At 34.4% G+C, this 27,438-nt stretch overlaps 1 protein-coding gene across 42 annotated transcripts in view; it reads left to right on the plus strand.

The window, feature by feature from the left end:
• Positions 1 to 27,438, plus strand: part of LOC100630731 (disintegrin and metalloproteinase domain-containing protein 5) — a 212,597-nt gene that overhangs the window by 124,385 nt on the left and 60,774 nt on the right. For 30 of the 42 annotated variants that reach the window (XR_011433233.1, XR_011433232.1, XR_011433234.1 and 27 more), the window contains 4 exons: positions 1,368 to 1,458; positions 2,092 to 2,311; positions 17,542 to 17,628; positions 18,308 to 18,422. Coding sequence is in view for 18 of the 42 variants with exons in the window: in XM_070253015.1 (XP_070109116.1) it covers positions 1,368 to 1,458; positions 2,092 to 2,311; positions 17,542 to 17,628; positions 18,308 to 18,422 (513 nt within the window). In the remaining 24 variants the exon portion in view is untranslated. The remainder of the gene's footprint in view (positions 1 to 1,367; positions 1,459 to 2,091; positions 2,312 to 17,541; positions 17,629 to 18,307; positions 18,423 to 27,438) is intronic. The other 12 variants (XR_011433237.1, XR_011433242.1, XR_011433238.1 and 9 more) reach the window with 1 other exon arrangement.

A 27,438-nucleotide genomic window follows, 5' to 3' on the forward strand; every position in this document is an offset into this window, starting at 1 on the left:
CAAATCTATTTTGACCTGTTTTTATAAGACCCTGTATATTTATGGGTTGTGTCTTTCAGGAGAGAGAGTGTGAATGTATAGATCATGTTCCCCAACTATGAAAATTTATGAAATTGCTGAAGAGAGTTCCCTTGTCAATTAATAGTGGTGACAACAAAAGATCCCAGTTCTTATCACATGTGATTAACATGGTCAGCACAACCCAACTCTAAATGACCAAGTCAAAGTGATGAGGCAGCTATTATATTGTGGGGGATCAGAAAAATTCATCCCAAAAATGTCTCTTTGGCTTGATTACTTTTAAGAACAAAAGACTCAGAAAGAAACTTTGACCTTCCCCTAAACCGCTTAAAAGAATTTCAGGTAGAAGGCCTGTCCCAGGAAGGAGCTATCACCATAGATTACTCTACGTGTGGTAGACTGGGAGGAACCTTGCTAGGCCTGTTTTTATCAAAGTTAACTCTTAGGTCACGTTGTTTCTAGATGGCCCAGTAAACACTTGTTTACCAAATATGTGCCTTTCCATCTCCAAGTAAATTGCCTTTCTCCCCTTTGAAGTCCCAAACTACTAGCCCCAACATCTTCCTTTAACTACAGATGGTGTTTACCGTGGTGGCTTCCACCATTTTGGCAAGTTACTCACTTTTCCTGGGTTTCTCCCATGCACACATGTTGTTGTTAAACTTTGTTTGATTTTTCTCCTGCTATTCTATCCCATGTCAATTTAATTCTTAGACCAGCCAAGAGAACCTAGAAGGCAAAGCAATAGTTCTTCTTCCCCTCAAATATACCTTTGAATATTTCATGATTTTTCAATGAGCCATAACTAAATATATAAAAGGGCTGAAGTAGGTGAACATTAACATCCTTCCTAATTTTAAAGTTCAATAATTCTTAGGTATTAATTGTTATGATACTACAGAACATAGATGAGGACACTAGTATGGAACAAGAAGAATTAAATCAAATGCTCTTATCAGTATTGCATTATAGACACTATTTTTCTCTTATTTTGTTTGGAATAAGAGCAAACAATGTTTTCACATTGGGTAGGAAACTAAGGAGGAAAGTAAAAAATTTAGAGGAAATAGAGAAGGCCATGGCTGCTTATTTTTCTAAGAACGTAGGACCACTTGAATAATGTTGCTGTTTACTCTATTTTCTGTTTGGTACAGAAAAAAGTCTACCAGGCTTAAAATAAGGAGCAGGCTTTTAAATCCTAGATCTACCCTTAGCAACTTTTCAATGTTAGGTAATTTAATGCTAGATAATTCCCTAGGGATCACATGATAATTTCCAGAATGAGTCTATTATTTCTATAATGATAATTGGAATTATGTATTATAATGTACTTTTTTTTCTTTTAGATTCTAAAGGTGCTCCGTTTCATTGTTTTGATGAAGTAAATACAAGAGGAGATAGATATGGAAACTGTGGTCGATTCTTTTGTCATTTTCCGTATGTATTTAGAAAATTATAATTTTGTTTGGAATGTAGGTCATATATTGCTGATATCCTAGGATATACTGTTATGTACACATTAAAATGGCATTTTATATGAGATTTTCTTTGTTTCATGATCTGAGCTGAACAGTATTACCCATTGCCTACAAATAACATGTGTTCAGTGCCTATAATGTTACCACAACAATGATCATAAAAATTGCCTCTATTTATTGTTGTGATGAGCTAGACATTGTGTTAGGTAGTATATATACATTGTATATTTATAATATATATTATAAACATATATTTATATACATCAAATATTTGTAGTAAGAATTATTTATCCCATTTTTTTAAATAAAAATATTGAAGACCAGTGATCATTTGCTCAAATTTTAGAAGCTAATATAGCACTGATCAGGACTGTCAGATTGTAATCATTATTTTTTCTCTTGACACATTGCCTTAGAAAACAAAAAGAGGCACGTCATACATAAGTCAATGTGCTCAAAAAAATTTTGCTGAAAGAAAATTGTTGAAACCTGGATTTAAATTAGTAAAACACTTCTTTAACTAGCCAAATCAGCAATCTGTGTTATTTCAGTAAATGATAAAAGAAATTTCTTTTCTGCCTTATGCTTCTAGTAATCTTCTATGTGGAAAATTAGTTTGTGCCTGGCCCCACAAAACCTTCGTAACAAAAGCAAATTTATCTGTGGTGTATACACATGTACGAGACGCAACATGTGTGTCTACATTTCTAAACAGAGAGAAGCTACCTAGAGAGTCAATCACAACAGTTGAAACACCTGAAGACAGAGATGTAACATTTGTAGAAGATGGCACTGTGTGTGGTCCTGAGATGGTAATTAGAACTACAAAATTTCGTTTTAAAAATTATTTTTATAGTTTTACTCATTTTGGCAATATACCAACCAATGCATTTTTAAACAGCATTATTAAGGTTTTGTTTACCATAAAATTACTCATGATAATTTACAATGTATTGCTTTTGATTAATTTATAGTTGTACAACCATCATTACATCCAGTTTTAGAGTATACTGTCACCCTCAAATTTCTCTCTTGCCCATTTGCTCATCTCCACCCCTGAGTGACACACCCAGTTTCCCCTACTATTAACATCTAACAATGGTATGTACATTTGTTGTAATCAATGAACCAATGTCGATACATTGTTATTAACTATGTTCATACTTCATTCAGATTTCCTTAGCCTTTACCTAATGTCCTTTTCTAGGATTCTACTCAGAATACTATATTACATTTATTAGTTGTGTATCCTTAGGCTCCTCTTGACAGTGACAGTTTCTCATAATTTCCTTGTTTTTGATGGCCTAGAATGTTTTGAGGAGAACTGGCCACATATTCTGTAGAATATCCCTCAATTAGGAGTTGTCTTATGTTTCTTTTATGATTAGTCTGAGTTTATGTGTTCTTGGGAGGATGATCACAGCGGTAAAGTGCCCTTTCAAGTATACATACTTGATGATGTTGAACTTGATCACCTGACCGAGGCAATGTTCGTCAGATTTCTCGCTGTAAAGTTACTCTTTTTTTCCCTTTCCATATTGTACTTAATTGAAAGAAGTCACTATGCGTAGCCCACACGTAAGGAGTAGGAAATTATGTTCTACCTTCTTGAGGGCTCGGTATCTACATACATTATTTTCAATTCTTCTGCACAGAAGGTTTATCTTTGCTTCTCCATTTATTTATCCACTCATTTATTTGTGACAGTACAGACTCATGGATATTTATGTTATAGTCTGGGCTATAATTCAGTACTACTCTATTTACTTCATTGTTCAAACTGTTCTAGCTTTGGCTGTTGGGAGTTCTTTCAGTTGGTTCCTGTGTCTCTTTGACATATTCTTATCATTGTGGGATTTTTTTTCCTTTGAATGCTTCCTTACTTCCTGGAATCACAAGATGTTCTAGGTTCATCTGATATGTTTCTTGCTTCAGTTCTTAGAATCAGCCATTCTCCAAGAAGCCCTGGTTTATTTTAATGGGAAATGGTATTTAGAAATCAAGATCAAAATGAAAATTGTGCTTTTTGCTGTTGGAGTGTCACTGCTTCCAATCTCATCAGCAGACAGAGCTAGGAAATATATATCTATATAATATTCATGTATATATTCATGTATATGTATGCATATTCATCTGTTTGGGTATATATATGTATATCCACACTTAAATTTTATATATATTTCTGTATCTATCTATATATCTACATTAAAAAGCATGAGGTCAAAATTATACTTTCAAATTTAATTCACAATATAGCGTTCATTCTAGCCTCCTACCTTTTCATATTTATAACTGTTTTCTCTGACAATGACACACTTTGTTCCTAATTTGCATATTTATATTGTTCCATAGTAGAATGCATCTAGAATACACGTTAGGTAGTTTCAGAATTGCTAACTCATTCCACTGTGAAAAAAATACTAATTAGGATTCAACATTTATTTTTAGTTCTTTTTGCTTTTATCCTGAATGTATACGTAAAAATATTTTATTCAAGAGTTAATTGGGGTAATTCACTTTTTCCACCACAATGTGGTGAGATTATTCATTTGAAAAACAGTATGCTTTGAGATTCTTACCTGTGCTTATCAATTGTATTTTGTTTTATTTTTTGAGATGCAAAATATAAAATGATTTTAAGTTTCAAGACTGTATAAAATTATACTCAGAGAACTGTCATTTTCCTATCCTTCTACCCCATTTTCATCCCTGCAACTTTTCTATCCCATTCTCATCACTCTCTCCTACACCCAATTGAGGGACAATTGTTATTACTTTCTGATTATCTTACCTCTAGTTTTTTGCAAATGGAGCAGACGTACATTTTTTTATATCCCTTTCATTGTTACACAAAAGGTAGTCTACTACAGGTGCTCTTTTGCACTTTTTTTCACTTAACGCTTTTCATGGGAATCAATTTACATCACTTCTAGAGAACTTCCTTATTCTTTTATATTTTCTGGCTGAATTTTATTTGATTTATTAAAATAAATGTAATTTTTCCATTATGAAATAATGTGCACACATCAAAAATGACTTTAAAATACAGAGAAGGAAAAAAAAGAGGCAAAAATTTCTCCATAGTACCACCACCTAGAGATAAATTCTATTTGTTTCCTTCCAATACTTTTAGTGTTTATAGCATTTTTCAGTTTTAAAATTATACAGTTAATATAAATGTAAATTATAAAGGTAATATATTAATTTTTTAAATGGAGAAACATATGAAGAAGGTAAAACCAGAATCCATTCACCCAGTCACAGTTAATAGTAGTCTTTTTTTCCTTTAATTAAACTTTTTATTTTGGAATAATTATGCTCTAGTGGAAAGTTGTAAAAACAGTTAAGAGAGGACTTGTGTGTACTTCACTGAGATTTTCTTAATATCTATAACTGTAGTACAATATCAAAAACCAGAAATTGACATTGGTAAAGACCTTATTTAGATTGCATCTCTTTTTACATGAATGTGTGTGTGTGTGTGTGTGTAGTTCTGTGCAATTCTATCACATGTGTGTATTCGTGGAACCACCACTGCAATCAAGATACAGAACTGTTCCATCACCAAACAGAACTCCCTCATGGTATTACTTTGTAGTTACACCTCTCCCCATGTGTCCCTAACCCCTGGTTCTAATAATCAGTTTTCTATCTCTAAAATTTTGTCATTTGGCAATTGTTATAATAATGGGATCATGTATATAACCTGTTGATGTTATTTATTGTTACCCAGCCTATTGTCCTTGGGATCTATCCAGGATACTGCACATGTCAATAGTTTTGTTCATATTTGGTGTTGAGTAGTATGTTGCTGCATGGATTTACCACATTTATTTAACCATTCATATATTCAAGAGTATTTGACTTGTTTCCAGTTTTCAGTCATTACAAAGTTGCTATTGATATTTGTGTGTAGGTTTTTTTGTGGACATAAATTTTCATTTCTTTGGGATAAATTCCCAGCAGTACAGTTGCTGGGCTGTGTGGCAAATGTATGCTTAATTTCATAAGGAATTGCAAATCTATTTTCTAGAGTGGCTGTACCATTTTATATTCCTACCAGCCATGTATGAGAGATCCAGTTTCTCTGCATCCTCACCAGCAGTTGGTATTATCACTAACTTTTACTTTAGCTGTTCTAATAGGTGGGTAGTGATATCTTATTGTGGTTTTAATGTGCTTTTCCTTAGTGGCTAATGATGTATATCTTTTCATGCGTTTATTTGCCATTTATATATCCTTGTAGTGAAATGTCTCTTGAAGCCTCTTTTTGCATTTTCTAGTTGTATTTTTTTTACTGTTGAATCTTCAGATTTCTGTATATATTCTGGATACTAGTCTTTTGTCAGTTATGTGCTTTGCAAATATTTTCTTTCAATCAGTAGCTTATATGTTCATTCTCTTCACATTGGCTTTCACAGAGTAAACATTTTTAAGTCAATTCAAAGAGCTCTTTACTATCCCTAGATTCCCCCAAATTTTCTCCCGTGTGTTTTTCTAAATGTCCTATATTTTGAGTAAATTTTTGAATAAGGTGTGAGGTTTAGGTCAAGATTTTATTCTTCTCCCTGGATATTTTATTAGTCAGGTTCTCCAGCGAACAAATACCGTATTTGTTTACATTTATATATATGTACATATATATGTATTTACAGAGATATATAAATATACATATATTGATGTATATATACACATATATGTGTATATGTGTACACATATATGTGTGTGTGTATATATATCTATATATGTATTTACCGAGAGAGAGAGTGATTTATTTTAAGGAGTTAGTTCATGTATCTGTGGGAGCTGGCAAGTCCAAAATCTGTGGGTCAGGCAGTCAGAATGGAAATTCAGGTAAGAGTTGGTGTTTCATTCTTGAGTCTGAATTCTGCAGAGCAGCAGGATGGACGCTCAGGCAGAGTTTCTATGTTACAGTCACAGGGAGAATTCCTTCTTTTGGGAAAGTCTTTGCTCTTATGTCCTTCAAATGATTGGATGAGGTCACCCACATTATGGAGGGTAATTTGCTTTACTCAAAGTCTGCTGATTTAAATGTTAATCACATCTAAAACCTACCTTCACAGCAAAATCTGGACTGGCGTTTGACCAAACAAGTGCACACCATAGTCTAGACAAGTTGACATATAAAATTAACCATCGCAAATGTGTGATTGCTCTAGCAACATTTGTGGAAAAGGCTATCCTTCCTCCATTAATTGCTTTTGCACTTTTGCTCAAAAACAATTGATCATATTCGTGTGGGTCTACTTCTGATGTTATATATTTTGTTCTATTGGTTTTGCGTCCCTCCACCAGTATCACACTATTGCTTACTTTAGCTGTATAGGAAGTCTTAATATCTGGTAGAATGATTCCTTCCACTTTATTCTTTCTGTCAGTATTGTTTTAGTTGTTCTATGGGTTGTGCCTTCCTATATAAATTTTATACTTAGCTTATCTTTGCTTATGAGCAGCCTTTCCGGGATTTTGATAGACTTTTCATTTAACCTAGACTGACTTGTAAAGAATTGTCATTTTTATTATATTGAAACTTCCAACCCATAAATGTGGTGTATGTCTCCCTTTATTAAGGTCGTTTTTGATTACTTTCATCATCATTTCATAATCTTCACAAAACCGAGCCTGTACATGATTTGTTAAGTGTGTACATCTGTTTTTCATTTTCTCTTGCATGATTGTAAATGATTTTGTGTTTTTAAATTTTGATTTACTCATGTTCACTGTTAGTATATAGAAATTCAATTACTTTTTGTGTGTGGATCTTATATCCTGCAATGCTGCTGAACTAATTTATTAGTTCTAGGAGTTTCTTTCATAGATTCTTTGGGATTTTCTACATAGACAATCATGTAATTTGGAAACAGGCAATTTTATTTCTTTCCTTTTCAATCGGTATACCTTTTATTTCTTTTTCTTGTTTTATTGCAGTGGCCATAGCTTCCAGTACAATGTTGAATATGAGTGGTCAAAGTGGACATGTTTGCCTTGTTCCTGATTTTAGGAGGAAAGTACTAGGTCTTTCACCATTATGCATAATGTTATTGTAGAGTTTTTTTGTAGATTCCCCTTATCATGTTGAACTACTGGTCCTCTACTGATAACTTGCTGAGAGTTTTTATCATAATTGTTTCTTGGGTTTTGTCAAATGTTTTTTCTGTGTCAATTGATGAGGTCAATGATTTTTCTTCTTTAGTTTGTTGGTATCTTGGATTGCATTGATAGATTTTTGAATGTTGAACCAGCCTTACATACCTGATATAAATCCCATTTGGTCATGGTCTATAATTCTTTTTATACATTGTTGGATTAGTGGGCTATTTTGTTAAATAATTTTTCTATCTAAGTTCATGAGAGATATTAGTCTCTACTTTTCTTTTGTTTTTGTATTGTGTTTGTCTGACTTTGGCCATTTTGTACGACCTCATAAAACGAGTTGGGAAGTATTCCCTCATTTTCGGTTTTCTGGAAGAGATTGTTATTAATTAAATTGAATTGAATTAAATTAAATTGCATTAATTAAATTAAAACTGATATTGATTTTTTTAAATGTTGGTAGAATTGTCCCAATAAATAATCTGGGTCTGGATATTTCTTTTTTCAAGATCTTTTTAATTATGAATTCAAAGTGTTCTATTTTTAGATTCTTGTAGCAATTGTTACAGGAACAATTGTTCTTGAACAACTGTTCAATTGTTACAAGAATCTTCAGGTTATCAGTTTCTTCTTGGCGAATTTTGGTCATCATGGTTTTCTAAAAATTGGTCCTTTCTTCTAAGTTATAGAACATATAAGTGTAAAATTCTTCATGGTATTCCCTTATCATGTCTTTAATGGCTGCAAGATTGGTAGCTGCAACCCTCATATTTTGATGTTATAGTTTCATTTTGTCAGTTGTATATATTTTTTATTTCCTTTGAGAATTCTTCTTTGACATGTTAATTATTAATAAATGTGTTGCTTACTTTCCACATGTTTAGAAATTTCCCTGTTGTTTCTTTTATTGATTTCAAGTTTGATTCTCTTATTATAGAACACTCTCTAGAATTTTAATCTTTAAAAATTGGTTGAGGTTTGTTTTATGGTGCAGGATATGGTTTACCTTGCTGCATGTTCCATGGATGCTTGCAAAAATGTGTGTTCTGCTGATCTTGGGTGGAGTGTCCCATATGTATCAATTAAATCCTGTTCATTGATTGTGTTGTTTAGATCTTTTATATCTTTGCTGATTTTCTGTTTAGTTTCTGTAAGTTGCTGAGAAGGAGGTGTTGAAGTCTCCAGTTACACTTATGGATTTGTCTGTTTCTTCTTTCAGCTCTACCCATTTTTCCCTTATGTATTTTGCCTTATGTGTTGAGATTCCATTGTTTTGTGTGCACACATTTAGGATCATTGTGTACTATTGTTGGAATGATTCTTCTGTTATTACTTAATGCCCCTGTTTGTTTCTGGTAATTTTCTTTGCTCTAATGTCTGCATTATCAGATCCTAATACAGTCACACCTGCCTTTTTAGATTAATGTTTGCGCAATATAGCTTTTCCTGTCCTTTTGCTTTAAACCTACTTATGCCACTGAATTTAAAGTCAGTTTTTGTAAGCATCACATAGTTGAGTTTGCTTTTTATACTATGCCAATCTCTGTTTTTTGATTGATGTATTTAAAACATTTACATTTAATGCAATTATTGATATGCTATTTAAGTCTACCTTTCATTATTAGTTTCCTCTGGTTCTCATTCTTATGTTTCTTTTTTCTTGTCTTCCTAGGATTACTTAAATTTTTTTAGGGTTCTATATTGATTGATTTATAGTGTTTCTGAGAGTATCATCTCTTCTTTGTATAGTTTTCATAATGGTTGTTCTGGGTATTACAGTATACACATGTGTCGTACTCTTTGGTGTCAACATTCTGCCACTTCGAAGGAAATATCTCAACCTCAATTCCATTTAAATCCCTTTACCTTCCCTACTTTTAAATATCATTGATAGTGTTACAATTTTTGTTTCAATCATGAAATAGATGTTAAAAACCAATGAAGAAAATGATGGTCTATCATATTTACCCATATTTATACATTTCCACTGTTTCTTCTTCCTTTGTGATTTCCCAGATCTTTTCTTTTATCGTTTCCTTACTGTTTCAAGTTTACTAACTCCAGCCTCTGTCATCTCCACTCTCCTATTAAGCATATTCAGCTTTTAAAAAAAGTTTAGTCATTGTATTTTTCAGTTTTGTAATTTCCATTTGGTTCTTTTTTTATACCTTCTACTTCTTTAGTGAGATGTTTTATTATTTTATTTGTTTCTAGAGAATTTATAATTGTTGAATAATTTTTATGGTCACTGCTTTAAAATCCTTGTCATATAATTCCAACATCTGAATCATTTTGATGTTGGTGTAAGTTGATTTTCTTTTCTCATTCAAGTTCTCATTTTCTTAGTTCTTAAAATGACTTTATTTGTATCTGGAACATTTTATCCATTATATTAGGAGACCTTGGATCCTATTTGTAGCTATTATTTTAACTAGAAGTCACCTTGTTTAGATCTTGGCCTTTTTTTGTGGACTACGATTCCAAAAGCAGTTTAATATTCAGAGCCTTTGTATTGTTATTTTGGTCTGCTTGGTTTCTCTGTTGCCAGTAGGTCTCCCAATGGTTTCTGCTGGTACTTCCTGAAGGCACAGGATGAATTTTCCCAGACCAGGCAATAGCATGTCTCAATGGGAGTAGGATGTGTTGGAATCCCCTGTCTCATCACTCCATCCCCCTCACCCCTACAGCTGCTCTTAAGTCTCTGGATAGGGAAAGGAGTCTGGGATCACCAGGATCAAAAAGGCTTTCTGGGCTGGCTTGTTTGTTATGTCTGCATCTCTTCTTCTGGTTCCACTGATCCACCCTGGCACATCTGGACATGGTAGAGACTTTCCTGGCCTGGCTTCTTGCTGTGATTGTGCCCCTTCTCCAGTAGTACCTGCTTCTTCTGACACCTCCTGGAGGAGGAAAAGCGTCTCTGGAGTCTCGGGTCTTTTGGACTGTGGGGTAAAATAAGATTCCCAGCAGGATTGCTTGCTATGACTGGGTCCTTCTTGCTGGAATGATTTCCTGGGAAATCTGCCCACCTATCACTTTGATGGGGGAAGAGGAGGAGAGTCTTAGTTCCTGAGTGGGAGGAGAGGCTTTCACTTGGCCATTTACAGCTGGTGGGCTTCAGAATCCACCCCTCCTGCTGGTGGTGGTGGTCTTGGTCTCCCCTGATGTTGTCAGAGGGGACCATATTTGATCTGTGAAAGGAATGAGCCTACCTGGTGTTGCCTTCAGTTGCTAGTTTAGGGGTTGGGAAATACAATATCTGGGTGGTCTTTCTCTGTTGAGTGGAGGGGACACAAGACACCCTGCTGTTATGCTATTCTTCCAGTCGTGGGTCTCAAATCAACTCACCTTCTTCTTACCACCAATCAGAGTTGTCCTTTGGTTGTCTCTTATAATTTTATAATTGTGGTTAGCAGGGACAAGCAGAGAGAAACAGGTCTATGTCATCTCCTCTGGACTCAAAGCCGCAATTAATTGTCATTTGAATCAGTTTTATTCTGCCACTTTTTCTTGTGCATCCTATAATTTTTGCTTAATAACGTTTTGATGTTAAGTTATTCCTTTTGTTGTGTGTGTGTGTGTGTGTGTGTGTGTGTGTAGTGCTTCCAGTATCTCTTCCAGAAGAAATCATCTACATTGTAATGTGTAAATTTATAAAATCTGAAGTCTAATCAGCAGTAAAAGCAAGTCAAAGGTTCATACCTGTAGGTAATGAAATAATTCTTAGGAGAGAACATTCAATGCCCTCTCGGCCTTATTTCCAAGTTTGTATACTTTTTCTTAAAAGTGTGATGTTTTGATCATGAATAATCTCAAAGATTATTCTTGAGCATAAAAATAATGGGTCTTGTGTTTTGGGTTGATTACATACGTAGGTGAGCATACACTTTTAAGCAAACTAGAAGTAGAGAATTAATTACTGTCTAGCAATTTCACAAGGAATATATGTCTAGATCTTTAAAATGTTCCTTCCTCGTGAGGATGGGAAACGAAGCCCAAGAAATGCTCTCTACCACGTGTCACCTGAAATACCTATAAATGTTGGTGAATTTCTCTCTCCTCAAAGTTCTCAAAAGCTGTTAAGTTTCATGGTCTATCAAGAAGAAAGTTTCCTTACAAAACGTGGACTAGGCCTCTCAGTCTAGAACAGATACATAGAAGAGAAATCTTCCATCTACGGTATTTTCATTTTGTATATTGTAGTTTTTATTCTAGAAGTTCTGTTGGTTCTTTTTTTGTTTCTTCTAATACTCTTCTCATTTTGTGCATGTATTCCTTTACATCCTTGAGCCTGTGGAGTATATTTATAACAGCTATTTTAACTTTCTTGTCTGTTAATTTCATCAACTTTTAACATTACTAGTTTTTGCTCTGATGGCTTTTTTTCCTACTATTTCTGGGGTGCATTTTCCTTCTTCTTCATATTTTTAGTAATTTTTATTGCAGACTGAACGTTATGAATTTAATGTTGTTGAATGACTTTTTGCTTTAAAGAGAACTGAACCTTGTTTTGGCAGGCAGTTAAGATACTTGCAGGTTAGTTTAATCCTGTCAAGACTTGTTGTTAAGCTTTTTTTAGGGCATGGGGTAAATTTCTAGGGTACAAATTTTACTCTAGGCTAAATTTTCCTCATTTCTAAGTTGTGACACTTCTGTGGTCTCTACTAACAATCTTATGAATTCAACAAGGTCTGCATATTTGCGCTGTCAGGATCTTGCATGATTTCTAGCTCTGTGTGATTTTAGCAATTGTTCAATCTTAGTAATTTTTTTTTCCGGAAAGTTGTTCTTCTTGCTCAGTGTTGTGGAAGTTTTCCCTGTGCAGGTGCAGATTGTGTTCAGCCAAAGACACAAGCCAGTTCCTGTGCAAATTTATAGAACTCTTTCATTGTGTGCTTCTCTCCTCTAGCATAGTCTTCCCAGGAAGTTCTAGCTTTCATAGCCTCCTAACCTTCACATACCCGAATCTCTATCTCCTTTACTCAGCAAGATTTCCAGGCTTTGGGTTCCTCCTTGCTAGACCTTAGTCAGGAAATTGCCTCCAGACAGAAAGCCTGAAAAATGGAAGGGCTCACCTCATTTGTTTCTTTCCTGTTTTTCTGAGATCATAGTCTGAGGAAGCCTGTTGTCCAGTGTCTAAAAATAGTTGTTTCCTATACTCTGTCCAGTTTTCGAGTTGTTTATGTTAGAAGGGTAATTCTGGGTCCTGTTATTTTTATCCTGACTGGAAGCAGAAGTCCTCAAAAATTCTTTTGAGCCTATATTAATAACTGCATTAGCATGGAAAGTAAAGAAACAGTAAAAGTATTTTTTCTGAATTTTGGGGGTTCAGTGAGAATCAGTTACTAGTTTTGAAATGTTTCATTTCAGTCTATAAACACATAGGTACCAAATTGAGGATTAGGAATGCACTGAGAAGAGATGAAAAGGGCTTGCTCATATACCATCAGAAATATAGAAAATTTTTAAAACCACACAATTTTTCCCTCATCATTTAATTCAGTCCTTTATGATTAATTCTTATTTTCCTGGATCTTGAACTAGCAGTTTGCTTTTGTGTGGCCCTGTGCTCTCAGATATAAAGGATTCCAGTAAATCCTGATTCAGCCTTGTAATGTGATCTTAAAATTGTCTAACAAATGTCAGCTTAAGCTCCATATCCTGTACCTGTGAGTCTAATTCTTGAATTCAAATAGTTTAGAATACCTGGTATGATCCTTTCTACAGATCACTGAAGACCTAAGTTCTATCCTGTATCTGAGGGCAGAGACTTTAGATGAACATTAGAGACAAGCAGAAGCTACCAGTTGATCAGAAGCCTGAATGGCTGTGGTTAATTTATGAGAGTCACCAATAGCATCAGAATGGAGAACAGTAAAATCCCTTATTCTGGGGGAGGGGTATGATAATAACTATTTATGAAGAATTTTATCAAAGTTTCTCTTGAAGATAAGAAAATATTATGGAGAGAAATGGACTTGATTTTCTAGGAGCTTTCAATCCATTCTTGTAACATGCACACTATATAAAACATTTCTACTGATCACATTAATTACGTTTATATTAATAACATTAAAAATTAACCAGGGGAAGGCTGACTGAATTTCTTTGATTTGACAGTTCTTCCTATGCAGCTCTTACTGTTATCTAATTAAAAAATATAGAGGATACCAAACAAATGTAATGATTTCTAACATCCTTATATTCATAAGATAAGAGAAGAAGTCTGTGATTTTCCAATGGCAGTCTCAGAATTCTCAAAGACAGTTTCAGGTGTTAAAAAAATCCTGAAGAGAAAATTTGTTTTGAATTTAGGGTCTGACCTTGATAAAGCAAAATCGAGAGTTGTCAGAGGAGGTACGGTCACTTGATTAAAAGTATCATTGACGTCTAGTAAAAATTGTTTAGCTGCTTGTTAATCTATGTGACAGTGCAAGAGTTTACATAAAATAGGAGAAAGCAGTAAAATTATAAGGGAGCTTAGCTCTTTCCGAAGTGAGGAACTTGTTAAAAAGAATGATTTACATGATACAAAGCACAAAAATTATTCTGGTGAGATACTGAATCTCTGTCATTTGGACAGATTATATAGAAGGTAAGGAAAAACTTTGTGCTACCTCTCTTAAGAGAAAATTAAATATTTTGCAACCAACTGCCATGTATACAATTAGAAAAAACAAATTCTAATTTTGCTGCATCATGGTATTTGGCTCTAAAGTATTCACAAAGAAATTTTTAAAATTATCTTATGAATAGCCCCACCAAAATTGAGCAATCATTGCCAAAATTTTTCCAGACTCCTTATTTGCTTGTTTATAGGTATTACAAACAAAATAAAGTTTACTTCACACAAAACATCTACAGTTTTCTATATCAAGTCCTGACTTTCACTGTCCTGTTTTGTATTCTGAAACACCTAGTCAAATAACACTGAGATAAAACTATTTTGTCCTTCGAAAAGCAATTACATATCCCATTACCCTGAAATACAGTTGTCTTCTGCCATTATTGCTGATAGTATGGTCCCAATTGTATTAATTATAATTTTTAAACAAATTAAGTAAGTTCTATTTCAGAAAGAAATGAGAGGTAGATAATTTATTAAAGCTAGTCGGCAGCTTAAAAATGCATACACACATAATATAATCCCTTACATCACATTCACTTTCTTTCACCTTTTTAAAGTGGGAAAAATGAACAAGTTCATTAACACTACTCAAAGGTATAGCCATTCTATATATATAAAATAAGAAGCAAAATTGTGTGTGTATATGCATGTATATATACACACTCACAAATACATACAGATTATGGGCAGACTAACTAATTTGGCCTAGAATCAGAATCAGAAACAAACAAAAGACCAAAAGGAGAAGAAAAGATCCAGAGAAGTAGAGAATCAGCTAAATTAAATTTCTGATGCCACTTGTGAATCACCCCACAAGCCACGTAGGTACAAGAAAAGATATGTTTATGCTTAAACAGTTCAAGAGGAACATTTGTTGGGCAAAGAAATTTATTTTACTGTGTCAAATGAGTCCACTTAGGCATCTCAATGATGCCTTGGAAACAGTCAAAAATATTAAAAACAAGACTCTTATACAAATATAAATTGAGCACCTGTCAAACACTTGTTTACTTCACTAGTGAGGGAACAAGTTGTTAAAGCTGATTCAAAGAGTATTTCAAGAACTGTATATTTGGAGGCATTAGGAAAAAGATTGCTGAAATACAATCACTGGATTTGATGTAAAACCTGCTAATGTCCTACATTGCAATAAAACCGTAATTTTGGGGTTATCTTTTCAACTGGACAAAATCTGCCAGACAAAACCTACATGTTATCAAAGAACTTCACCAAATATAGGCTCTTATCAATGGTGACTAACAAGTTAAACAAAGTACATTCCCTTAGCTAATTCAATAATTTTAAGTTTGGCCTCAGATGGGTCTCTTAATGAATGTCCAAATAGGACATTGAAAAGATAGGTGGTTCTCTATTTTTTCTATTTGCAAAGTTGTGGACAATTTTCTTTAACAGGTGTATTAGCAACAAATTAGCAATATTTATTATTAATAATCTCTACTCCTCTTTTTAACAGCATTACTTTTAAATAGTTTTTATACAGATCATTTTTTATGTTCTGCAGTATGTAATCAAGTGATTTTGCATACACTATAGGGAGCAATTTTTTAGAAAACATTTGAAGATCTTGTGTGAATGCTAGTTTTGGTTGAATAACGTATTATGTGATCCAGCATTTTTACTCCTAAGGACTGTTTTTGTAACAACATTTCTTTTTTCTGTTTTTTTAAAGATTGCCACCTGGGCTAACAACTGTTGCCAATCTTCCTTTTTTTATAATGATTGGCACCTGGGCTAACAAATGTTGCCAATCTTTTTTTTTTTTCCTGCTTTATCTCCCCAACCCCCGCCCCCGTACACAGTTGTATATCTTAGTTGCAGGTCCTTCTAGTTGTGGGATGTGGGACACCACCTCAACGTGGCCTGACGAGCAGTGCCATGTCCGCGCCCAGGATCTGAACCATGGGCCGCCGCCGTGGAGCACGCAAACTTAACAACTCGGCCATGGAGCCGGCCCCACAACATTTCTTGAATTGTATTCATTGTTTCAGTAGAAAAGCCAAATTTTTCACTTTTTTAATTTTAACTGATTTTAACTTTTTATAATGGACTCTTATTGGTAGATGCAAATTTTAATTAAATTGAATATTATTATTGTAATATATTCTGCTCTCATACAGTGCATATTTTAGTTATTTATGTTACACATAAGAAAACTATTAACAATTAATGATATAGCATAATATAATTATAGAATGTCGCTAGAAAGCTCTATTTTATAAATTAATATTATATCTAATAACAGTTCAATATTCTAATTAATTGTAGAAACTATTATTTCCAAGAGATACTATGGAAAGTTCAATTAAAATACATTTTTTGAGAGAAAATCTCAAGAAGTGCTTGCTAAACTTGACTTTATTTCTATATAATGCATTTTGATAATAACACGTGCAAATGACCAGACTGTCACATCTGGCTCAACTGGAAACATATGGAATTCAAATAGGACCTGAGGCCTCTCTCCCCCTTGAAATCTAAATGATAAATCTACATCTCTATTCCAGTGTTCTAATCCTCCCTTTTCCTGCATATCTTTTTGTTATTATGATACAAAGACAAAGCTAACTCCAAGTAAAACCCTTCACAAAGTATTGAATTTCCTAAAAATTTTGGATAGTTAAGAAAGGTCACAAAAATTAATGTATAAATTAGAATGATGTAAATTCACACATTCAACATTCCTTTTCTTAGACCTTCTAGACATCTCACCACTGGGACTCTTTCATTGTCCTATTACCTCATATAATTATCTATTACTCTTGCTTTTCTCTTTCTCCTCATTTTTTCACAAGGAATAGTAAACTCTCTTCCTTTGCTGCTCATGCCGATGATTTTAAGACCTCAACCTGCCACTTGATAGTTCTCAGTCCTGAGTGCTCATGATAATCCCCTGGACCCTGCCCTCAGAGATTTTGATGTAATGGTCTCAGGTGGAGCCCAGGCATGGGTATTTTTAAAATACTCTTCAGGCAATTCTTGAACTCAAGGGACTAATCAAATTATTTTTGCGGATATTCTCTAAGAGGACTTCTGGTGCTAGTTGGTAAGAAAATAAAACTTCCAACTTCTTACATAAGATTACATCTTTACAGTCTGAAGGCACACAACTTATTTCATATTGATTTCAATGAAGTCACAATTATTACTTTATTTTTTGGATTTTTCCCAATTCTTCATAATATGGATTCTGGAATTTTCTTGAATTTTTCTTATGTATTATCCATGCACACAATCTGATTGTTTGACTGACTTTATTTTTCACTTCCTTTTGCTTTGTTTTAGTATTGTATCAACTATACCTGTGTAGAGATTGCGCCTCGTACCAATTATAGGTTATGCGATGCTTCTACACATTGCAATAACAGCGGAGTAAGTAGTTTCAATTTCCATTTTAAACAGCATGCTTTGAACAATTCAATAAACAGTTTGGACATTTAAAACATTATTTGAATGATTTTTTTCAATCATTTTCTTGCTGCTTGATCTCATTTAACAGTTTATAATTTATAGCTTCAATCTCATTTTTTCAAGAAAACTTGTGGAACTATTTATTAGAGAAGATAAAGTAGAAACGTTTAAGACAATTCTGGATGTGTAAAATGTTTGGTAATTTTGTGGGATGGATATGCTATAAGCATCTTGTGTTACATTATAATCAAAATGATATTCTTTTTACAGAGAGAAGGCAGAAAATGGTAAATAAAGGTCATTAAAATTTTCTTGCTAGTCTTGCTCCTTAATTTAGAGTCTGAGCTGTTCTGTGAAGCTGGCAAGTAAATGATAATTAGTGGCATGTTACTGGTAATTGCCAATATTTGGGTCTGGCTGTGATGAGGGTTGAAAGAATTAAAACAAAAAATTGATTTGGCAACAGAAGCTAGATGGACAATTTCAAAGAAAAATTTGTGAAAATTTGCTGATTTTGTCTATTTAAGATAAATTATTTGTAATGGATAAATTATCTGTTGAATAAGTATAGCGTATTCATTGGTCTCTATTGAAGAACATCTCCGTACATAAAAATTATTTTATTTTCTGATTATTCCAGATTTGTAACAATTTTAACCACTGCCATTGTAAAAACGGATTTGTCCCTCCTGATTGCGAGTTAATGAAAGGAGAATTTGGAAGTATCGATGATGGACACAAGATTAAAACTGCTGGTTAGTGTCTTTAAAATTTTATTAATCAATGACAACATGTAAGAGAATAAATTAAAGTATAGGTCCCAAGCTTCATTACAAAGTGACTGATGTCAACAAATACAGTTTTCTTTTATTTTTAAGATTTAAAAAATCTAAGCCAGTGTAAGCGTGTACTGTTCTTTCTATATCAACATTGACATTGTTTGCTAACAAAAAGTATACTCAATGTTAGGCAATTTTAAAAGTAGTAATTCCAGTGCATCTAATTTGACCAGTTAATTTAGATTGTTCCTTTTGGATTGTCTCATATATTCCTGGTTTAAAATAGAGTTAGTATTTGTTATATTAGTGCCACTACACTCTTTCAGGGTATCTTTTCTTTCTCCTGCGTTTTAAGGGCTCTGATCTAATCTTTTCAAATGTTGTCTTTAGAATCTTCCCCCTGGGATTCCTGAGAGGTATTTTGATATTAAGCAGACCTGCATGAGACTAGGAACAGCTGGGGTATGCCCCCTGGTTCCAGACAGTATGGGGGCCCACCTAAAATAACCTGGGAGCAGAGGAGGGCTGTCCACCCTTAAGCCCTTTTCTTTTAGGAAAAATAATGAAATTCCTGGGAAGACTTATCTGTAGCTTCTACACTAGGAAGGAGTCGTGCTTAGGGTGACCAGCATTTTAGAGAGCTAACACACAGCCATGTCAGACTGTGTATCACGCCAAAATAAAGCATAATATTTTAACTTGTTACATATAATTATACACATATATTATTATTTTCACATAAATATATGGAAAATAGGTAATTCGAAATTATATATTATTCTGTATGTTTTACTTTTCTGTTACGTAAATGCTATTATTTATGCAAAATAATAATATAACTAGTTAACAGTATCAATTGATAGTAGTTCATAGTACAACCAATCAAATAATATATATGAGTAAAAATGTAACAATATATTTTTTTTTGAGGAAGATTAGCACTGAGCTAACTACTGCCAGTCCTCCTCTTTTTGCTGAGGAAGCCTGGCCCTGAGCTAACATCCATGCTAATCTTCCTCTACTTTATATGTGGGACTCCTACCACAGCATGGCATGCCAAGCGGTGCCATGTCCACACCCAGGATCTGAACTGGCGAACCCGTTGTGTTCACCACCAAAAGTTTATTTCCACTGGTGACCATACAAATGTCCCTCTTTACCTCTTTAACTTTCCCCCACCTCCCTTCCCTTCTGGTAACCACGAATCTGTTCTTTGTATCTATGTGTTTATTTATTTACTTTTTATCTTCCACATATGAATGAAATCATACAGTATTTGTCTTTCTCTGCCTGACTTATTTCTCTTAGCATAATGCCCTAAAGGTCTATCCATGTTGTTGCAAGTGGTGAAGTTTCATCTTTTTTATGACTGGGTAGTATTCCATTGTATACATATGCCACATCTTCTTTATCTATTCATCTATCGATGGGCAATTAAGTTGTTTCTTTGTCTTGGTTATTCTAAGTAATGCTGCAGTGAAGATAGGGATGCATATATCTTTTTGAGTTACTATTTTCATATTCTTTGGATGAATACCCCAAAGTGGGATAGCTGGATCATATTTTAGTTCTATTTTTAATTTTTTGATGAATTTCAATACTGTTATCCATAGTGGGTATACCACCAACTGGGCACAAGCACTCCCTTTTCTCCACATCCTCACCAACACTTGTTATTTCTTGCCTTTGTAATAATAGCTGTTCTCACAGCATGGGGTGGTATCTCATTGTGGTTTAAATTTGCATTTCCTTGATAATTAGTCATGTTGAACATCTTTTCATGTGCCTATTGGCAATCTGTATACCTTCTTTGGAGAAATGTCTGTTCATATCCTTTGCCCATTTTTTAATCTTGTGGTTTGTTTTTTGTTGAGTTGTATGATTCTTTATACATTTTTTATATCAATCACTTATCAGATGTATGATTTGCAAATATTTTCTCCCAACTGGTGGATTGTCTTTTTGTTTTGTTGATGGTTTCCTTTGCTGTGCAGGAGCTCCTGACTTCAATGTACTCCCAGTTGTTTATTTTTTCTTATGCTTCCCTTGCCTGAGGAGACATATCCAAAAAGATACGGCTAAGCCGCTGTCAGAACCATACTACTTATGTTTTCTTCTAGGAGTGTTATGGTTTCAGTTCTGACATTCAAGTCTTTAATCCATTTTGAGTTAATTTTTGCATGTGCTATAAGATAATGGTCTACTATCACTCTTTTGCATGTGGCTGTCCAGTTTTCTCAACACCATTTATTGAAGAGACATTCCTTTCTTCATTGCATGTTCTTGGTTCCTTTGTCGAAAACTAGCTGTCCATAAATGTGTGGGTTTACTTCTGGGTTCTCAATTCTGTTCCGTTGATCCTTGTGTCTGTTTTTGTGCCAGTACCATGCTGTTTTGATGACTATAATTTTGTAGTATATTTTGAAATCAGGGAGTGTGATGCCTCCAGCTTAGTTCTTTGTTCTCATGGTTGCTTTGGCTATTTGGGGTCTTTTGCTGTTCCATATGAATTTTATAAATCTTTGTTCTATATTTCCACGTAAAAGGATGTTGGGATTATGATAGGGATTGCATTGAATCGGTGATTAGGTAATATGGACATTTTAACTATGTTAATTCTTCCAATCCATGAGCATGGAATATCTTTCTATTTCTTTGTATCTCCTTTGATTTATTTCAACCTTTGTTAGTCTTCAGTGTACAGATCTTTCACCACCTTGGTTAAATTTATTCCTAGGTGTTTCATTCTTTTTGTTGCAATTGTGAATTGGATTGTTTTGTTGAATTCTCTTTCTGCTAGCTCATTTTTAGTGTATGGAAAGTGGCTAATTTTTCTATGTTGATTTTGGACCCTGCAACTTTGCTGTATTCATTTACTGTTTCTAAGATTTTTGGTGGATTCTTTAGGCTTTTCTATATGTAAAATTGTGTAATCTGCAAATACTGCAAGTTTTATTTCTTCTTTTCCAATTTGGATACATTTTCTTTTTCTTGCCTAATTGCTCTGCCTAGGACTTCCAATACTATGTTGAAAAACAGTAGTGAAAGTGGTCATCCTTGTCTTTTTCCTGTTCTTGGATAGCTTTCAGGTTTTCACCATTGAGTATGATGTTAGTTGGTTGTTTGTCTTACTAGGCCTTTATTACATTGAGGTACTTTACTTCTATACCCATTTTAGTCGGAGTTTTTATTGTAAATGGATGGTGAATTTTGTCAAATGTGTTCTCTGCATTTATTGAGATGACTGTGTGATTTTTATTCTTCATTTTGTTAATGTAGTGTATCATGTATCTGATTGATTTGCGGATGGTGGAACATCCTTACTTCCCTGGAATAAATCACACTTGATCATGGTGTATAATCCTTTTAAAGTATTGCATTCAAGTTGCTAACATTTTGTTGAGGATTCTTGCATCTATCTTCCTTAGTGATACTGGTCTGTAATTTTCTGTTTGTGTTGTCTTGTCTGGTTTGGGTATCAGGATAATGTTGGCCTTATAAAATGAATTAGAGTGTATCTCCTCCTCTTCAGTTCTTTGGAAGAGTTTGTGAAGGATAGGTACTAAATCTTATTTGAATGTTTGGTAGAATTCTCCAGAGATGTTATCTGGTCCTGGACTTTTGCTTTTTTGGAGGTTTTTAATTACTTTTCAGTATCCTTACTAGTAATTGGTCTATTCCAGTTCTCTATTTCTTCTTGATTTAGTTTTGAGATGTTGTATGATTCTAAGAACTTATCCATTTCTTCTAGGGTATCCAATTTGTTGGCATATAGTTTTTCATAGTATTCTCTTATAATCCTTTGTATTTCTGTCATATCCATTGTCATTTCTAATCTTTCATTTCTGGTTTTACTTTTTACCCTGCTCTCTTTTATTTTTTAGTGAGTCTAGTGGCTTGTCAATTTTGTGTATCTTTTGGGAGAACCAGAACTTAGTTTCATTGATGTTTTCTATTGTCTTTATAATCTGTATTTCATTTATTTCTACTCTGATTTTATTTTCCCCTTCTTTTTACAGACTTTAGGTTTTCTTTTCTCTTCTTTTTCTTGGTCCTCTATGTGTAGTGTAGATTGTTTAGCTAAGATTTTTCTTATTTCCTGAGGTAGGCCTGTATTGCTCTAATCTTCCCTCTTGGTACCACTTTGGCTGCACCCCATAGATTTTGGTATGTCATATTCTCATTTTCATTTGCCTCCAGAAATTTTAATTTCTTCTTTGACTTCTTCATGTATCCAATAGTTGTTCAGTAGCATGTTGTTTTGTCTCCACGTATTTATGGCTTTTCCAGCTTTCTTCTTGTAGTTGATTTCTAGTTTCATACCACTGTGGTCAGAAAAGATGCTAGATATGATCTTCTTAAATTTACTGAGGTTTGTTTTGTTTCCCAACATATGATCTACCTTAAGAATGTTCCATGGTCAATTGAGCAGAATGTGTATTCTACTGCTTGTGGGTGGAATAGTCTATATAGATTTATTAAGTGCATCTGGTCTAATGTTTCAATCAAGGCCAATGTTTCCTTGCTGACTTTCTGTCTGGATGATCTATCCATTGATGTAAGTTGGATATTAAATATCCCTATTATTATTGTGTTGCTGTCAATTTCTCCCATTAAGTCTGTAAATAGTTGCTTTATATATTTTGGTGTTCCTATGTTGGGTGCATATATATTAATAAATTTTATGTCTTCTTGATGGATTGTCTCCTTTATCATTGTATAATATCTGTCTTTGTCACTTGTTATCTTTTTTGGCTTGAAGTCTATTTTGTCTGATCTAAGTATGGCTGCACCTGCTTTCTTTTGGTTGCCATTTGCTTGAAGTATCATCTTCCATCCCTTCACTTTGAGCCTCGGTCTTTAGAGCTGAGATGGATCTCCTGGAGGCAGCATGTTGTTGAGTCTTGCTTTTTAATTCATCTAGCCATTCTGTCTTGATTGGTGATATCAATCCATTTACGTTTAGGGTGATTATTAATATATTAGGACTTAATACTGCCATTTTATCTTTTGTTTTCTCATTTCTCTATATTTTCATTGCTGTTTTTCTTCTTTGTGTTTTTGTCTGCCATTTCAGTTTAGTGGTTTTCTGTGATTTTTTTCTCAGTTTCCTTTTATTTATGCTTCATGTCTCTGTTCTGAATTTTTGCTTTGTGGTTACCATTAGGTTTCTATAAAAGGTGTCATAGATAAGATTATTTTTTCAGCTGATAGCATCTAATCTTCATTGGTCAATACTGGTTTCATCCTTTTCATCTTCCTCTTCTGTGTTTTTGTTGTCACCAATCATCCCTTTTATGTTGTAAATTCCTTACCAAACTGAAGTGGTTATAGTTATTTTTATAGCTTCCTTAACCTTTAAACTTTATGTTATAATTGTTTATAACCTATTCAGATGTAGAGTTGCAATTTTCTGATTCTTTCTATTTGTCTACTTGCTCAAAGCTTGTATACCTTTGCCTTTTCATTTCAGGTAGGAGACTTCCTTTCAACATTTCTTGTAAGGCAGGTCTAGTGTCACTTCTTTCTTTGTCATTGACTTGACAGTTTTATTATCATGTGTCTTAGAGAAGGTCTTTTTGCATTGAGGTAACTGGGTGTTCTTTTAGCTTCGTGGATTTGTACATCCAGTTCTTTTCCCAGGTTTGGGAAGTTCTAAGCTATTATTTCTTTAAGTAACCTCTCTGCTCCCTTCTTTCTCTCTTCTGTTCTAGGATACCTATTATCCTTACATTGCCCTTTCTAATGGAGTTGGAAATTCTCATAAAATTTCTACATTAAAAAAAAATCTTAGTTCTCTATCTTCTTCTCCCTGCATTGTTTCTGGGTTTCCATCTTTGAACCTGCTAATTCTCTGTTCCTTATGGTCCGCTCTATTTCCAATGCTTCCTAATACATTGTTCATCTCATTTATTGAGTTCTTTAGCTCCAGAATTTCTGTTGGTTCTTTTTCAGAGTTTCAATCTCTTTGGTAAAGTATTCTTTCTGATTATTGATTTTATTCTTGATCTCATGGAACTGACTTTCTGACTTTTCTTGTAGCTCATCAAATTACTTTATGTCAGCCATTTTGAATTGTTGGTCAGTTAGATCACAATCTTCAATGACTTTATGTCTGGTTTCTGGAGAACACTTATTTTTTTGTGTGATGCTGTTTTACCATGGCTTCTCATGTTGCTTGTGGTTACTCCTTTGCTGGTGCATTTGTCACGGCAAACACTTTTCTTATTTAGGTATATCTTTTTTTATCCTAACTATTCAGTCACTTAAAGATTAGAGGCCTTTCTTTTTTCAGTAGATGGTGCTATAGCACTAATTTTTGGTTTGTCTTACCTGAGCACCTGTGGCTGTATTTGAAGATTGGTACTTTCCACCCTCCACCACCTCTGTTAGGGCTGTCACCAGTATTCTGATCATTCCTGCCTTTGTCTTCAGGGTTCAATGATGTCTTATCATTGTTGATGTTGCTACAGTCGCTGATTTTGCTGCTGAAGGTACAGTGATGGCTCACATCTCTGCCACATTCGGGATCACCTGCATCAGAAGCTCCACTGATGCAGGGAGGATGAGGGTGGGAAGGGAGCTGGGTTTGCAAATACTTTCTCCCATTCAGTAGGTTATCTTTTTTTGTTGTTGATGGTTTATTCAAGTTGGTCAAAATGAGAAGGTGGGAGGATAGATTCTCTCAAATCTACTTTAACAAAAGAGGAAATCAGGGGCTTTATAGAGCTAAGGGGCTTCGGAGGAGGAGTTTTGGAGAAACAAAGGAGAAATCTCTGTTCCTTTGCTCTAGATACGCCCTTGGGCAATCTGACATCTGGGCATCAACAGCAGCTTGAGGCTAGTTATCTGGTCATCCTGACGTCCTTAAAGGCATTTTTTTCCTCTACAAAATAAGCTCATAAATCCTTCTGACCCTTGAGTCATCCCTCATGTTAAACAAGAAAGCACCAAGTTAGCAAGAGTAACTTCTTTTTATCTGTGTCTGTGTTGGCAACCAGGTCAAAAGGTAATCATGTTCTTATTGAATGTTTACTGGAACCCTCAGGCACCCAGCTTCAACAGCTTTAATGTATATATTTTTACCAACATTCTGTTCATGATTATCTATGTATTCTCTAAGAAAATACAGAATTTCTCTTCTGCTTTCCTCTTTTCTTTCTGAACCCTCATCAGAAGCTTCATTAATGCCCATATTTCTACCAACAGTCTCTTCATGGTACTCTAGGATTTTTCTAAAATCCTAGATTTTAGAAATTCCTCCAGCTCCTCCCCAGTACTCAGTTCCAAAGCTATTTCCACATATGTTTAGGTATTTATTACAGCAACACCCTACTTCTTGGTACCAGAATCTATATTAGTCAGGGTTCTCCAGAGAAACAAGACCAATAGGATGTGTGTATGTGTGCTTGCATGTGTGTGTGTGTGTGTGTGTATGAAAAGAGAGAGAGAGAGAGGGACATGTTATAAGGAATTTGCTTGTGTGATTATAGAGACTGACAATTCCCAAGATTTGCAGGGTGAGTCAGCAGGCTGGAGCCCCAGGATGATTGATGGTGTAGTTCCAGTCTGAAGGCTGACAGGCTTGAGACCCAGGAAAGCCAATATCTTAGTTTGGGTCCCTTAGGCAAGAAAAAATACTCTCTTCTTCATGGTAGGGTCAGTGTTTTTATTTTATTAGGGCCTCTAGCTCATTGGATGAGGCCTACTCACATTAGAGAAAGCTATCTGTTTTACTCAGTCTACTGATTTAAATGTTAATCTCATTCCAGAAAGCCCTCACAGAAACACCCAGAATTATATTTGACCAAACATATGAGCACACCATTGTGCAAATTGTCACATAAAATCAACCATCACACATACTAATAGTATTTGTTAGCAGAAATATACCAGGAGTCTCTCTCTTTGAATGTTTTTGGGAGGATATGCTTGTATGTATACATAGATTACTCTAAGTAAACCTGGAATGTGTTGATTTATGGTGGAATAGCTGGTTGGAGAAACTGCGTAATCATGTGAGTTATGTAATTAACAGTACAAGACTGAGAGAGCTCCATTCATGAGCAATATCGTGCATACTGTACTCAAAACTTTCATCTGTTTTCTGAAGTCAATATGAATGTGGGGGGAAAAGAGGGAAACCTTTGGGAGCTGAAGCTGATGGAATCAGTCTCCTCCAGAGAAAAATCCTTTTTTCTATACCTGATGTTTGGCAATAAAGTACCTGAGAATCAGTCTGCAGTGTATGGCCGGAAAGGCTGATCTCTTCATCTGATTCACTGGTTTTCTGATTACAAATACATAATCCTCATCCCAGAGGTACTGGGAGTGCCAATCACATGCACAAAGCAGACTGAAAAAGAAAACGTTGCTCCACCCTTGAACTCACTTGAAAAACCATATTGGAAAAAAGGGAGACATGCTGTGGCAGTCTTAAGAGGAATATATCGAGACTCAATGATCAACAACTGTAACTTGGCAGTGGCTCTGCCTGGCATCTCCTCCACAGTTTCAACTGGCAAAGAAGTGATAGAACAGTTTTCCATATCAGATAAAAGGAAGCGTGCCAACAAATCACGTAGAAAGCAGAACTTGATACATTACAAATCCAGAAAGATGGCTGATATGTGCGAAAAGGTGGAACCTGAGGAGCCACATAGATCAGATGCTCAGGAACGAGTACAGATCCAGAGGAGAATGAATAAAAATTGATGAGGAAAATGTAGATATTAACACTAGTTAGTCAGAAATGGGCCAAAGCCAGGCTTAGCTATGCATTCTATAAAATAATTCTAGAGACATTTTAACAATTTCCTATTGCTACATATTTGATTAAAGAATTTACTTCATAATTTAGTGACTACAGATTTTTAATTTTTAGAAAGAATTGTAGTAAAGCAAGAGAAATTAAATACCATATTTCCCAAATTTAATTCTCATATTTAGGTACAATTCCAACACTCTGTGTGACACATGTGTTTGAGCTTTG

The sequence above is a fragment of the Equus caballus genome, chromosome 27 (assembly GCF_041296265.1).
Source record: "Equus caballus isolate H_3958 breed thoroughbred chromosome 27, TB-T2T, whole genome shotgun sequence".
Classification (NCBI taxonomy): domain Eukaryota; kingdom Metazoa; phylum Chordata; class Mammalia; order Perissodactyla; family Equidae; genus Equus; species Equus caballus.